This window comes from Scylla paramamosain, chromosome 11 (assembly GCF_035594125.1).
Source record: "Scylla paramamosain isolate STU-SP2022 chromosome 11, ASM3559412v1, whole genome shotgun sequence".
NCBI classification, from domain to species: Eukaryota; Metazoa; Arthropoda; class Malacostraca; order Decapoda; family Portunidae; genus Scylla; species Scylla paramamosain.
In genome coordinates this window covers 28,883,278-28,895,790 of record NC_087161.1, presented here as the reverse complement: position 1 = coordinate 28,895,790, position 12,513 = coordinate 28,883,278, and the positions used below count along the sequence as shown (strand labels likewise).

The window sequence follows — 12,513 nt, the reverse complement described above, 5'->3', positions numbered from 1 at the left end:
GTAGCATTTAAATTTAGTCCCCTGAGGCGCCCAGTGTGGCCGAGCAGGGCGGCAGAGCGGCAGTCAACTCACGCCATTTTGGATGATCGCGAGAAGGGAAGGCTGAAAAGCAGCCAAGAAATCGTATAATATCCTCACCATCCGAGGATTTTACTAACAATGGAGAACTCTTACGGCATAGGGGTTCGTAACCGTTACGAACTGTTCTACGATGAAGACGTTGACCCGATGGATCTTATAAAGCAGACGGAAAAGATAAAGGATAAGAGCTCCGAGAAGGAAAACAAGGGAAAGACCGCTAAGGCCAAGGCTCCCGCCGCCACCAAGAAGGGCACCAAGACCGAGCCCGCCTCAAAGGCCGCCGACAAGACCAGCGCCCCAGGTGAGTGTGAAGAGTGGCGGCGTCAGTGCGGCAAGGGCGTAGGAGAGGCGGCGGGAGGCAGGGAGTGAGTCACCATGGCGGCGAGGCGAGGCGGCAGGGTGGAGGTGTGGTGCACCACAGGCACGTGCGCACCGCCCGGCCCTTGTGGTGCGCCGTGCTCACCTGACACTCCTCCACCTTGCTCCACCTGTCCTGAGCCTCGCCACATGGAGGGCCACACGTGGTGCTCCTGCTCCACACGCGAGACCTGGCTGGCTATTTATAGAACTCATGCCTCTCACTCCTCCATCCTGCATGTCCTCCACCTCCTCCACATGGCAGTGACAGGCGCCCTCCACCTCTCCACATGGCCTGGCTGCCCCCGTCCCCCCACACCTCTGTTCTTCCTCTGCTTGTGACTTACAGAATCTGTTGTAACTTTGTCAGATCTGGTGTGTGTTTGTTTCATGTTGATATTGTAACGGCAGCGTGTTCATTCCTTAGGTTGGGATTACATTAATTCAGAGTCAATGTCACAGCTGATTCATTGTGTACGCAATGGATTTAAAAGGCACCGTATTTTTATCTTGAAATGGTATCTCGGAGGTTACTTCCCTTCACTCGCCTCCGTGTTATGTTACAGAACCACTCAAATTTGATAACATTTAATATAAGTCATCGTTTTGTGTGTAAAGTCCCTCCTACTGGTTAGTACTCCTCCAGTGAATTAATGCTGATAAACGTGGCTGCTACTGGGTCAAGACAGGCTTGGTAGGAGAGAGAGGGAGAGAGAGAGTGAGTTTGGATATGACACAACCATGAAGTGAATTTTCTTTGTTTTGGGCGCTAAAAAATATTGTCTTTGCCTGATTGAGAATTGTGGATTATGAACCTTCAAGAAGCCATGAGGCCTACATGGCAGTCCCAGTAACCTAAGCTAACTAACCTCTGGACTGCTTGGTTCTGAATGAAACACGATGCCTTTTTAAAATTCTGGCCTGTCCAGTAAAGAGGTCAGCTGTGAAAAAAAAAATGCATGAATCCAAACCTTATCTAACCTAACCTTCATGAAAGTTAATGATGTCTGAGAGAGATGCATGATTTTGTTAAGACATTGTGTTTCATCCCAACAGACCCTCCCAGATGACCTCACAATGAATGAAGTGATCAGCTGTGAAATTAAAGAACTGTGTTAATCCGAATGTAATCTAAATCTTCAGTGAAAAGCCTTACAGACATCAGTAATTTGTGAGAGCAGTGGTGTGATAATAGTGAAGTAAAGTGAATATTTTCTTCCAAGGCTTAGATTGGGTTAGGTTTAGATTGATTCAGCTCATTCATTTCACAGCACATTCCTTTGAGTAGACAACACATCGAGGGGAGGGACTGAGGGGGATACTTCCTGGGAATACAGTACATCCTGTGGCTTTAATATCTTAGTAAGTCGTTTGTTGGTGTATATGTGTGGTATTCTGTGGATTTCATGTTATTTGGGTGAATGTGTAATGGAGACAAAGCTTAGTCTTTTTTTCACAGACTTATTTATTAGTTAATTTGAAAAAAAAAATACTATGGTAACTTGGTAACATATCCACGTTCTTTATTTATGAATGTTTTTATTTTTGTTTTCTTTGAAAAAAAAAGTGTAGGAAGTGCTAAGAGGGACTCTGATTTAAATTCTTTATAAATAGTCTTAATCTAAACCTGGCAGTACATGGCAACCCTGGCATGTTGAGCAAAAAACTAATTTTCTCTTTTAAAAATATTCGTCAAAAGAATGCCCCTCCCCCCTCCAGTTGCCCCCCCTTAAAAGACGTATTTTGTCAAGAAATAAATAGTCTTGAAACTAGTTGGTGGTTCACATACTCCCATAATAACATTTAGATTAGGTTAGATTTAGTTTAGCTTGTCAATGTCACACTGCATTTCATTTAGTGGGTATACGAGTAGATGACAATTTAAAAGGCACCACATTTTATATAGAAGTAGTAAATAGTTGGCAATTCCCATAATCCCACAACAGCTACCACAGGAACCAATACTACTTTATAAAGTTCATGAAATTATAGGTTGGATTATGTTAGGAAGTCAAAGGTTACAGACTTGTGCTTCCCCTGTGTGAAAATCCCAGATTCCCTCCATGTCTGTAAGTGTGAAGGTAGTGAAACAGCAGACTGAGGCTTGTGTGTATTAGTAACATTTACCTATGGAGATTGGGAAAGTGCAAAAAAGTACTTTTATCTATTTACATTGGTAGTTGATGTTCCCTTCATGAGTGAGCATTACTAAACGAGCATCCAAAATTCTCATTGGGGTTCACTATTGGGATGACAATTTGGTGGTTAGCCATTCTACTATTTATATCAACCTATGCCAGACATGACACAAGACTTTTCTTTTTATATGCCTTTATTTTGTGCTTTTCTCCAATGTTAGAAGAGTGGCTGTTTGGTTATAGGGATGTGATGTGGCAGGTACAGGTCTTTAGGCATAGGAGTGCTGTGATTATGTAGGAAAGGTGAGATGAGATGAGATGGGATGGGATGCTGGGAGTGGCAGCCCCTACTAGTGAACCAAGCATGTTTCAGTAAAAAAAATAAATAAATAAATAAATAAAAGTTGATTTTGGCAAGGAAAGTTTCACATTGATTCATTTCACAGTGAGATCTGAATGAATGATTTATCACAGAAATAGAAAAGTGGGTTTTTTTGAAATATGCCATAAGGTACAGTGATTCATTTGTTTTTAGTTTTTGACTTTTAGTTATCTTGAATGTGAATTGTTTAGATGGAATCTATGTGGGTGTTCAGTGCATGTTTTTAAGATCTGCCCTAAAACCAAATGAGTTTAGTGCACATCTTGGTGGAGCTTATGAAGAGAACTGCCCCAAAAGCTTTGCCTTATGCATTAGTCTTCCTTCTGTCAGGCATTGGGTGTGAGGTGGAATGTAACAGATTGCAAGGCTTAAAATTCCTACAGAAGACATCTTTCTGTAGTTTACTGCTAATTTGGCTTATCAGAGGTGTGTCGTTACTCATTCCATGTTCATCACCCAGTACGTTAATTTAAGGATGCATTTAATTGATAGAGGGAGTTTGAGGTGGTGTGTAGAACAGATGTGATGGCCTGCACACTAAGAGTATCTCAAGTGATGGGGAGATACCAGATCATAGTTATCTAATAATTGGAAAGCTCAGTGGACTTTGTTATTGACCTGTGTCTCATATCAAACACCTGACTATATATATATATATATATATATATATATATATATATATATATATATATATATATATATATATATATATATATGCTTGCATACTTCATGCTGCAGACATACTTGCATGTGTCAGCCTGGCTCACCAAATGGCAACATGCCAGGCTGTATGTTGTCTAGCAGTATCATAGGGCAGACCTACATCTCAAATAATACATCTTTTTAATTTTTAAGTTTATATCATTCCCTCTTAAAACTTCTTTTAATTGAATTCAGTGACACTGCACAATCTCTTCTCCCATCATCCAAATTTGTTATCATTTCTGCAAGCTAATGTTCTGTCATCACAATCATGTTTATTCATTTTGGCTTTGAAATAGTAGTGTACATAGGTTACCCCCCCCCCCTCTCTCTCTCTCTCTCTCTCTCTCTCTCTCTCTCTCTCTCTCTCTCTCTCTCTCTCTCTCTCTCTCTCTCTCTCTCTCTCTCTCTCTCTCTCTCTCTCTCTCTCTCTCTCCCTCCCTCCCTCTCCCCCCCCCCCCCCCGTTTTGTTTTCCAGTATACCATGAAACACCATGTGGGAGGATCATCACGCGCACACACACACACACACACACACACACACACACACACACACACACACACACACACACTTAGTTTCTGCTTAATATAACTAATGATTTGGGTGAGGAAACATCTGGTATACCTGATTATTTGTTACATCCAATGTGCTAATAGAGGTGAGAATTTACTGGGCGATGATTGCTGTACGAGGGGAGTTGTCTAGTCACACACATGGGGGCGATGCTGCTGAGGGGAGGAGCTGACATAATATAGTGCATGAGTTGGTGCTTAAGGAACTGTTGTGTGCCATCTCCATGAGGAACACTTGAAGTAACTGAGCACATTCCACATTCCTCTCTGCTCTACATGTTCTGTCACTGCACACATGCCTCTCTGCTCTATACTGTCCTGTAACTGTATATTCCACATTGCTTTCCCCTCTGTACACTGTCCTGTCATTGCACACATTCCACATTATAGTCTTGCCTGTCATGTACTGTCTCAATGCTTAAAAACGCAACACGATTATAGTGTGTGGATGATTTAGCTTGCACTGTCTCTCCTTATACATCCATCCTGTTACTTATTAATTTTATCCTCTTTGCAAAGGCTGTAAAAATAAATTTAAAAAATTCAAAGTCTGCTTGTTGCTGCTTCTGAAACACCACAAGTGTGCCAAATGGGATATAGTCAGTTTATAACCTGATTGTTTGAAGTATTCAGTTATAGAAAGTAAAAAAAAAAAGTTATGTTCAAATAAGTAAGGGCAAGTGGAATCAGTTTGTAGCATCTTGGTGTGCTTGTCATTGATGGTGCTTTGATTACAGGAAGGCTGGAGGTTTGGCATGTTGTGTTTTAAGGTACAGTATTTAGCTAATCCGTGGGTGTAATGTGTGCTTCCTTATGTGGTCATACTTCAAGTGAAAGTGAAGCAGTCATTAACAATTACACGAGTAAATAGGAACATACTTGGGCATACCAAAGAGGAAGGTGAATGAGGACCACCTCAAGTTGTGCTGCTCAGGTTAAAGGACAAGACTGATTTCTGAAGTAATGTTTTTATATAGCATGTTTGTAATTGTAGGAACTGATTACTTAAGCATTTTGAGTTAATACATGTTGTACAGCAATGAGAGGAAACTGAAGACAAGCCCCTTTAGTTTCTTTTAAGAGCTGATTAGTCATGTTTAGTTGTGTGAAGATTAAGTATAGAGGATGGGAATGGCTGCAAGCCATCACTGGGTCACCAGCACAATGCCGCCAATGTTTACTGTTCGTATTCCAGTTGCTGTAACTCGATCCAGCTCAAGTTGGTCTGGCTCTGAAGCTCCTGAGGAAACTAAGTGTATGTATGGCATAGCATGTGCTGGCCTATTTTTATAGCTACTACAGTTGGTCTTTACCATTTTTGACTTAACAAGAGTACTTAACATTCAGCATGTCTGTGTAGACTCACCATGTTTGTGTCTCTTGTGTGTTCCTTCAGTTGTGAAGTAAATACATGAGTTTGATCTTTTCATACTTGTAATGAAGGCACTTGCCAAACTTAAACTTTTATCAAAGAATTTTCTTGCTCATTGCTGCTGTTGTATCATAATTACTAATTGCAGTTATTGAAAGCCATAAATACAAGCTAAGCTCATCTGTGATATTCAGGATTCTCTGAACTGGTTTCATGAAATCAGTTACAATGTGTTCTCTGTGGTGTCATAACTACCACTGGAATTAAATTGAGTGGCAGTCACCATGCATCAACCCAGTTTGCTCTTGAAGAAATACATTTCCTGGTATAGACAGTCGAGATGCACAGCCTGTTCAGGAGATACAGAGCCTTTGTGTGGTTTTGGTGTTGAGTATAATTCATGTTCACTTGCATTTACAGCCCATAACTTTTGCATCACAAGTTACCTAATCAATTCCCAAGGGCACCTTCTAAGTTTAATTTTGAAGGGCACTTGCACCAGACCTCATCAGTGTACCCAGCATTTCTGCACTAACACCTTAAGGTATTATAGGCCCTAGGTTTTATAAGATTTGAGCTCTTGTGGTTGCCTTGATACAAAAACCTTAATGAGATTGATATGATTTACTCTTAGGATTTACACTGAGTTGATTTATATTAAAGAAAAGGGAAAATATTTAAAGTCTTATAACTCCATACATGAAGTACTGCATGAGAATTTAGAATTTGATCCGCCACAGATGGGAGCATTTTCGCACAAAGGGCAGGCCTGGTCAAGAGAGAGGCAAAGCAGCATTAATGTAGTAAAGATTTCCCCGCGATCATTAGAAAGACAGTCATTCTAATCTAACTTGTTTGATTCATACAAGTATTTACGTGTCCAACCACTAACATACTTGTACATTCTGGAGGGTTAATGTGCATTCACCGTACAGCATCTCTACAAAACTTGCTTATTGTTTGCTGGTGAGTATGAGTCAGCAGGTTGCTTGTAAATAATGCTGCTGCTAATTTTACTTCCAAAATTGCACTTCTACTAGATTATCTCAAAGAAGATGCATTACTCTACATACACTTGGAGGACAAATGTATATTTGCAGGATTTGTCTTGGTGTTGTACGAAGAATGTTGACCTGACAGGCATCCGGCTCATTAAGCCATCTAAACACAGGAGCGTTAGGGAAACAATGAGGGTAGATCAGCAAAAATCTTGCATTTTAGTTGCCTTTATGTTACACTGGAAACAAGTCTCTGATTCAAGTTTGATTTCCTTTGTCAAATGCTGCTTTACTGTATGCATTTGTTTTCATTTAGCTTATATTTTGTGGCAGATGATCACCGTGCTTATACACTACTCAGAATATCACTGACACACTCGTGATACTTTGCAAGTTCAAAGTACTTCTTGCTTGAAATTGTCATTAAGTCGTAATATACATACCTTTTGTTGTTATCACTGCATGTGGAAAAGGGCTTTGACAGCATTTCTTGATACTAATTGGGTAGAGCTGTACTGTATATTGTTCTTGATATTTTGTTTTGACTTACATGTACACCCTTAACTGGCTAGCCAACAAATCAATTATGCTTGTGCACTACACCGCTGGTCTTATTTCTTTTCAGAAGTATTTGGTGGTGTCCATTTTGGCTCAGTTTATGTAGCAGGTTCAGGAGTGTAGAAAAGGTAGCTTTAGTATAGTGACTACATGTATATTTGAATATAATGTTCCCACAAAGGTGTATAACCCATGCAGTCTCTCTCTCTCTCTCTCTCTCTCTCTCTCTCTCTCTCTCTCTCTCTCTCTCTCTCTCTCTCTCTCTCTCTCTCTCTCTCTCTCTCTCTCTCTCTCTCTCTCTCTCTCTCTCTCTCTCTCTCTCTCTCTCTCTCTCTCTCTCTCTCTCTCTCTCTCTCTCTCTCTCTCACACACACACACACACACACACACACACACACACACACACACACACACACACACACACACACACACACACACACACACACACACACACACTTTCCTTGAGACTGAATTGCTCATCCTCTAGTCCCCTGATATGGAAAGAGTAACTTGACAGCTGCACTTGTATGAGGGTCAGTTCTGAAAGCGTAACCAGGTTGTTTTACCTCTACTGCACCTAAAGAGTTGATTGAACCAAATTTTGCCAGACAGTCATAAGGATCCTCAAGGCCACATCGTGTTCTTGCATTCAGAACTGCTCTCCATTCAACCCTGTCTTTCATCACTTCCTTCACAAAGTCTGTTTATTACATTTGTGGTCTTGCATTTTACATCTTTCTTTTCTTCCATACTCTGTCCAATCCATCAGAACACCTTATTTTGCACATTTCACATCTCAACTTCTATTTTCTTCCATGCCTTTGTATACACATTCTTCTGACTCCTTATCTCAATTGTGTTCAGTCTCCTTTCCTTTTTCTTTCTTGCTCTTGTGTTTTGCACTTCAAGGTTACAGTGAAGAATGTAAGAGACTGGGGAAACTTGTGTAACAGATGGAAATAGATAACAAGTACCAGTTTTGTGTAAGTGTATAAAGGTGTTCACTATGATATGTATGTAATTGAATATCCAGTAAAGAGAATGTGGCATTGCTTTTGCATCACTATTTTGGCTTCTACGTCTCACACATTCTCTCCAACTCGTGTGAGTAACAAGGAACCCTTCCCCTTAAGACCTTCATAACTAAGGGTGGTCCACTCTCTCCCCACTGTAGTGCCCCAGCAGCGAGGACCAAGGCCCAGCGATGGAAGAGTCAAGTTTTCTGACCGTGAGGAACGTAACAACCGACGCAACCGCCAGGAAGGAGGGGAATACAGAGAAGGTCCTCCACCCCCAAGGTAAGTCAATGCTTGCTCATCCTAGTCCTCTGCAATAATGTTCTCATCTCTTTAACAAGCAGGCCATTCCTTAGATTACACTAAATATTATGGACTACACATTAAGCTCATATGAAAATTATAGATATTTGCACGGTAAAAGTTCATCTTTTTAAATTTAATTACTGTGAAGATGAAAATTGATAGTCAATAGATAGGATAAAGTCTAGCTGCTGTGGCTTGCCAATCCTCACTTAATGTTCCAGTCTTGCTGCTGTGGTTTGCCAGTCCTCACTTAATAATGATCCTTTCTAAGATAATAGTAAAAAAAAAAAACTTGGATTTGATAGGCCTTAGTAAATATATGTTGCAGATTAATTTGGCATGTGGGCTGTATTGTAACTATCTTTGCATGTTGTATTCTCCTCCCCTTCTCTCCTTCCTGTCTCCGTGTGTTTCCTCAACTCAGACATGTACACTTTAGCTGGTGGTGATTGTGTGCTTTCCATCCTGATTTCATGATATGTGTTAAACACATCCTTCCTTTTATTCTTTTTTGACTAATGTGTATTGAGTTTGCAATGAGTCATTTGTAGTCATAGGGGTAATTTGATATATGCAGTCTTACATGTGCATTGACTTGGCCAGAAATGCATGCTGACTTCTTTAAAATCAGTCATGTTAGTAGAGCTGCATTTACTGAAACAGTAAAAAAAAGATTAGAGAAATTTATGGGTGGAGAATTTATAGCATAACTGAAATTATACTTTATTATATATATGACTTGCTGAAAGAGAGGAATGTGGGGCATCAGTTGTCAGTTATATGTTGCAGTGTAGCTTGTGTGGGCATGGGATGAAGTAGAGCAACTCTATTGAAGAAGCCTTTAGGTGCTGTGGAGTGTCTGGGTGTGTGCCTGTTGACCCCCATGGCCTGGGAAGACTTAGCAATGTAGTGTTGGGAGTGTACTTCATGGTCAGGGTTGTCAGGCATTGCTAGAGCCACTGCAGGCTAAGCTGGTCTGGAAGTTATTCCTACTGCCTCCATCTCTCTTTCTTCTGACCGGCTGATCAATGTGCTCAACAATGTTTTGTTTTGTGTTATTTAAACAAATGCCATAGCTTCTTTTTTGCTGTAACAAGTTGTGTCGAAAGAACAGCTCACAAATATGCCAAAAGATCGATCTTTTATTACATTTTTACATGAACTCATTCACAGGACAGTTGACATAAGTGTTCTGTGGCTGTCACTGAGGATACACCTCCACAAACTTAGCATTTCTTTCTTGGTTTTTAAGTAGTTATTTAGGAAATATACACGAGTGCACCAGTCAGATTCTCCATAGAAAGGGGGAAGAAGCAGGGAATGTAGCTTCTAATTGGAAATCAGCTTTGTAGGTGACTATATTGATTCAGAAAGGCATGCTGGTTGTAATGTGGATGTAGATTCAGGAGAATTACCCCCTTTTGAGCTTCAATCAAAAAGTTCAGAATTTTCTCATTTGTATACAAAAGTTGAGTGTAGTGGACAGGAGCAGAGAAAAGTTCTTGCCTGGTAATTCTAAGGATCAGTTACCAGGGTAGTTGGAGTGTATTGTGCTTGTTCATTATGATTTAGTGGGCTTGGATTCTCAGGTTTGTGATATTGTCAGGTGGTCTTATTTTATGAAAGACCATGCAGGAATATTTAGGAAGGCATGACAAGGTTAAAGGAATGATGTGTGTTCTCAGAAAATTTAACTTTAAACTCGTTAGAAAGGTTTTATTAATTGTGGAAACTCATTAGAAAAGTTATGAAAGTTGTGGTTGAGCCCATTGTATTTATATCAGCTTGTAATTGTATTTCTCAGCTAGGACAAAAGTGATAAATGTAATGGTCTTTGTGAGCCTTAATATAAATTGGTGTTAGTGGCTGAATTTTGATACACCTACTATGATACACCTATTTTGTACCCCTATTATTTTATTATTTTCAGTAGTGCATCAACACGTGCTCTGCTAATCCCCTTTGCAAGGATGTCAGTATGATGTATAGGTAAATAGGTTACAACTGAGAATAGTAGAATTCCCTTGCTAATATGGAAGTCCAGATAACAGGAATTTGCCTTTAAAAAAAATAAATAAGAATAAAAATAATACAATACAATACAATAAAATGCCATAAGGAAATCCTTTTAGGATTTCCAGTCTTTGATTTTTATCTCCTGCCAGTTTGTCACAAAATGTTTGCTCTACAGATTTGATGGTGAAGGCCGTGGTGGAGGCAGTGGTGGAATGGGCCGAGGGCGTGCCCGTGGCATGGGACGTGGCCGTGGCAGAGGACGTGGTGGTCCCGGTGGGATCCCTGGGGGCATGGACAACCGGGGCAAGAGGGAATTTGACCGGCAGAGTGGAATGGCAACTACTGGGGTGAAGCCTATGGACAAGCGTGAGGGATCTGGTTCTTTCAACTGGGGCTCTGACCGGGACCAGATTGAGGAGCAGTTGAATGCCACTCCAAATGAACTTGACACATCTGCTGAGACTCCAGAGAAGGTAAGGGAACCCACTGAGATCCATGCTCCATTTGGGAGTTTATAATGTTGGTGGAAGGGAAAGCATTGGTACAGGTCAAGGATCTGTCATGAGGGAGGGAAAAAGGACATCAAGCAAGGTTGATGTGGGAGTTGATTGTGCATGAATGTGGTTTGTGTAAAAAAATTGTATTGAACTTTGTTAGTCATTGTTAATTCTTTCAATATGATTTCAAGAAATTACAATCATAAAGTTACCTATAGACAGGAGAGTCATATAGTACTTGATTGAAGCTAATTAAGTTATACCTCAAGTTTTGTGGGCTTTTATTTTTAAGAGGGTGGTATTTTCATTGGGATTTGTATGCTTGCTGATAATGGTGTAAACATCTGATAGGCCCCAGAAGAAGGTGCAGCCCCAGCTGAAGGTGAAGAGGTTGCTAAAGAAGATGACAATGCCAAGGAAATGACACTGGACGAATGGAAGGCCATGCAAGGCACCCGAAACAAACCCTCTTTCAACATCCGTCGGGCTGGAGAGGGGGAGAATCAGGCACAGTGGAAGAAGACTTACGTCCTCAAGAAGAAGATTGAAGACTCTGATGAAGAGGAGGAGGAGGAAGAGGAAGAAGAAGTACATCATGGGCGCAAGAAAGTTCTGCTTCCCATTGACTTCCAGTTTGCCGACTCCCCTGGGCGTGGCAGGGGCCGTGGCCGTGGCAGAGGTGGACCAGGACGTGGGCGTGGGGGAGAGATGCGTGGGGGTCGTGGTGGTGGTGGTGACCGTGGAGAACGCGGTGACCGTGGGGAGCGTGGAGAGCGTGGAGGACGCGGAGGTGAGCGCGGCAGCCGTGGTGGCCCAGGCTCCCGAGGCGGCCGTGGAGCACCCCGCCAGCAGGAAGCTCCCAAGATGGATGATGAGAGGGATTTCCCCAGCCTGGGATAAGATCTTTCTCCCCCATGTTCTGCCCCAGAGGGAGAAGGCCCCTAGGCCTGCTCCAGCTAGTCTGGCAGCACTGGCCTGGCCCTCACACCGGCTTGTGTCGGAAGGTTAGGGATCCCTGTGCGTAAGAGTTCTCCATTGTTCCATATCTCATCGAGCATCATTCTTAAACATGGCAAGTTTTCTCCTGTACCAGAGTGCTGACAGGGAGTTCTGGTGGTGTGACTGACAAGATCTCTTCACGAACTTTTAATTATATCCACGTTCGGTACAAGAAACGACCAGTTCAAGTTTTTCGTCAGGGAAGTGGTTGAGGCTTGTGACCCTTGTTATACCTTCCTGTTGTGGAGACTCTGGAGAGTGTTAATGCTCAAAAGATAATTTCCATTAATAAGGAATCCTAAATGTCACTAAAAGATTTTGTTGTAAATATTGATGAAGCTGTCAGGTGGGTGCAGGGTAGTGATGGTTGTATGCATGAGGGAGTGTATGTACTGCTGCCCTCACTACCCCGGCGGAGGCTTGCCACGCTTTTTGTACTGGATACTGATTAACAAATAGTTGAATAAAAACAAAACATCTCTAGTTTTGTTTAATTCTTGAAACTTCCAGAAAAGGTC

At 41.5% G+C, this 12,513-nt stretch overlaps 1 protein-coding gene across 2 annotated transcripts; it reads left to right on the top strand.

The window, feature by feature from the left end:
• Nucleotides 1–36: 36 nt before the first annotated feature.
• LOC135105241 (SERPINE1 mRNA-binding protein 1-like) lies at nt 37–12,478 on the top strand. 2 transcript variants are annotated; one of them, XM_064013426.1, is made up of 5 exons: nt 37–382; nt 5,429–5,488; nt 8,336–8,459; nt 10,675–10,972; nt 11,348–12,478. In XM_064013426.1, the coding sequence occupies exons 1-5, from the start codon at nt 160–162 to the stop codon at nt 11,894–11,896; spliced, it is 1,254 nt and encodes a 417-aa protein (XP_063869496.1). In that variant the 5' UTR covers nt 37–159; the 3' UTR covers nt 11,897–12,478. The 2 variants fall into 2 exon arrangements, with proteins under 2 accessions (XP_063869496.1, XP_063869497.1); XM_064013427.1 differs by lacking the exon at nt 5,429–5,488.
• Nucleotides 12,479–12,513: the final 35 nt, after the last annotated feature.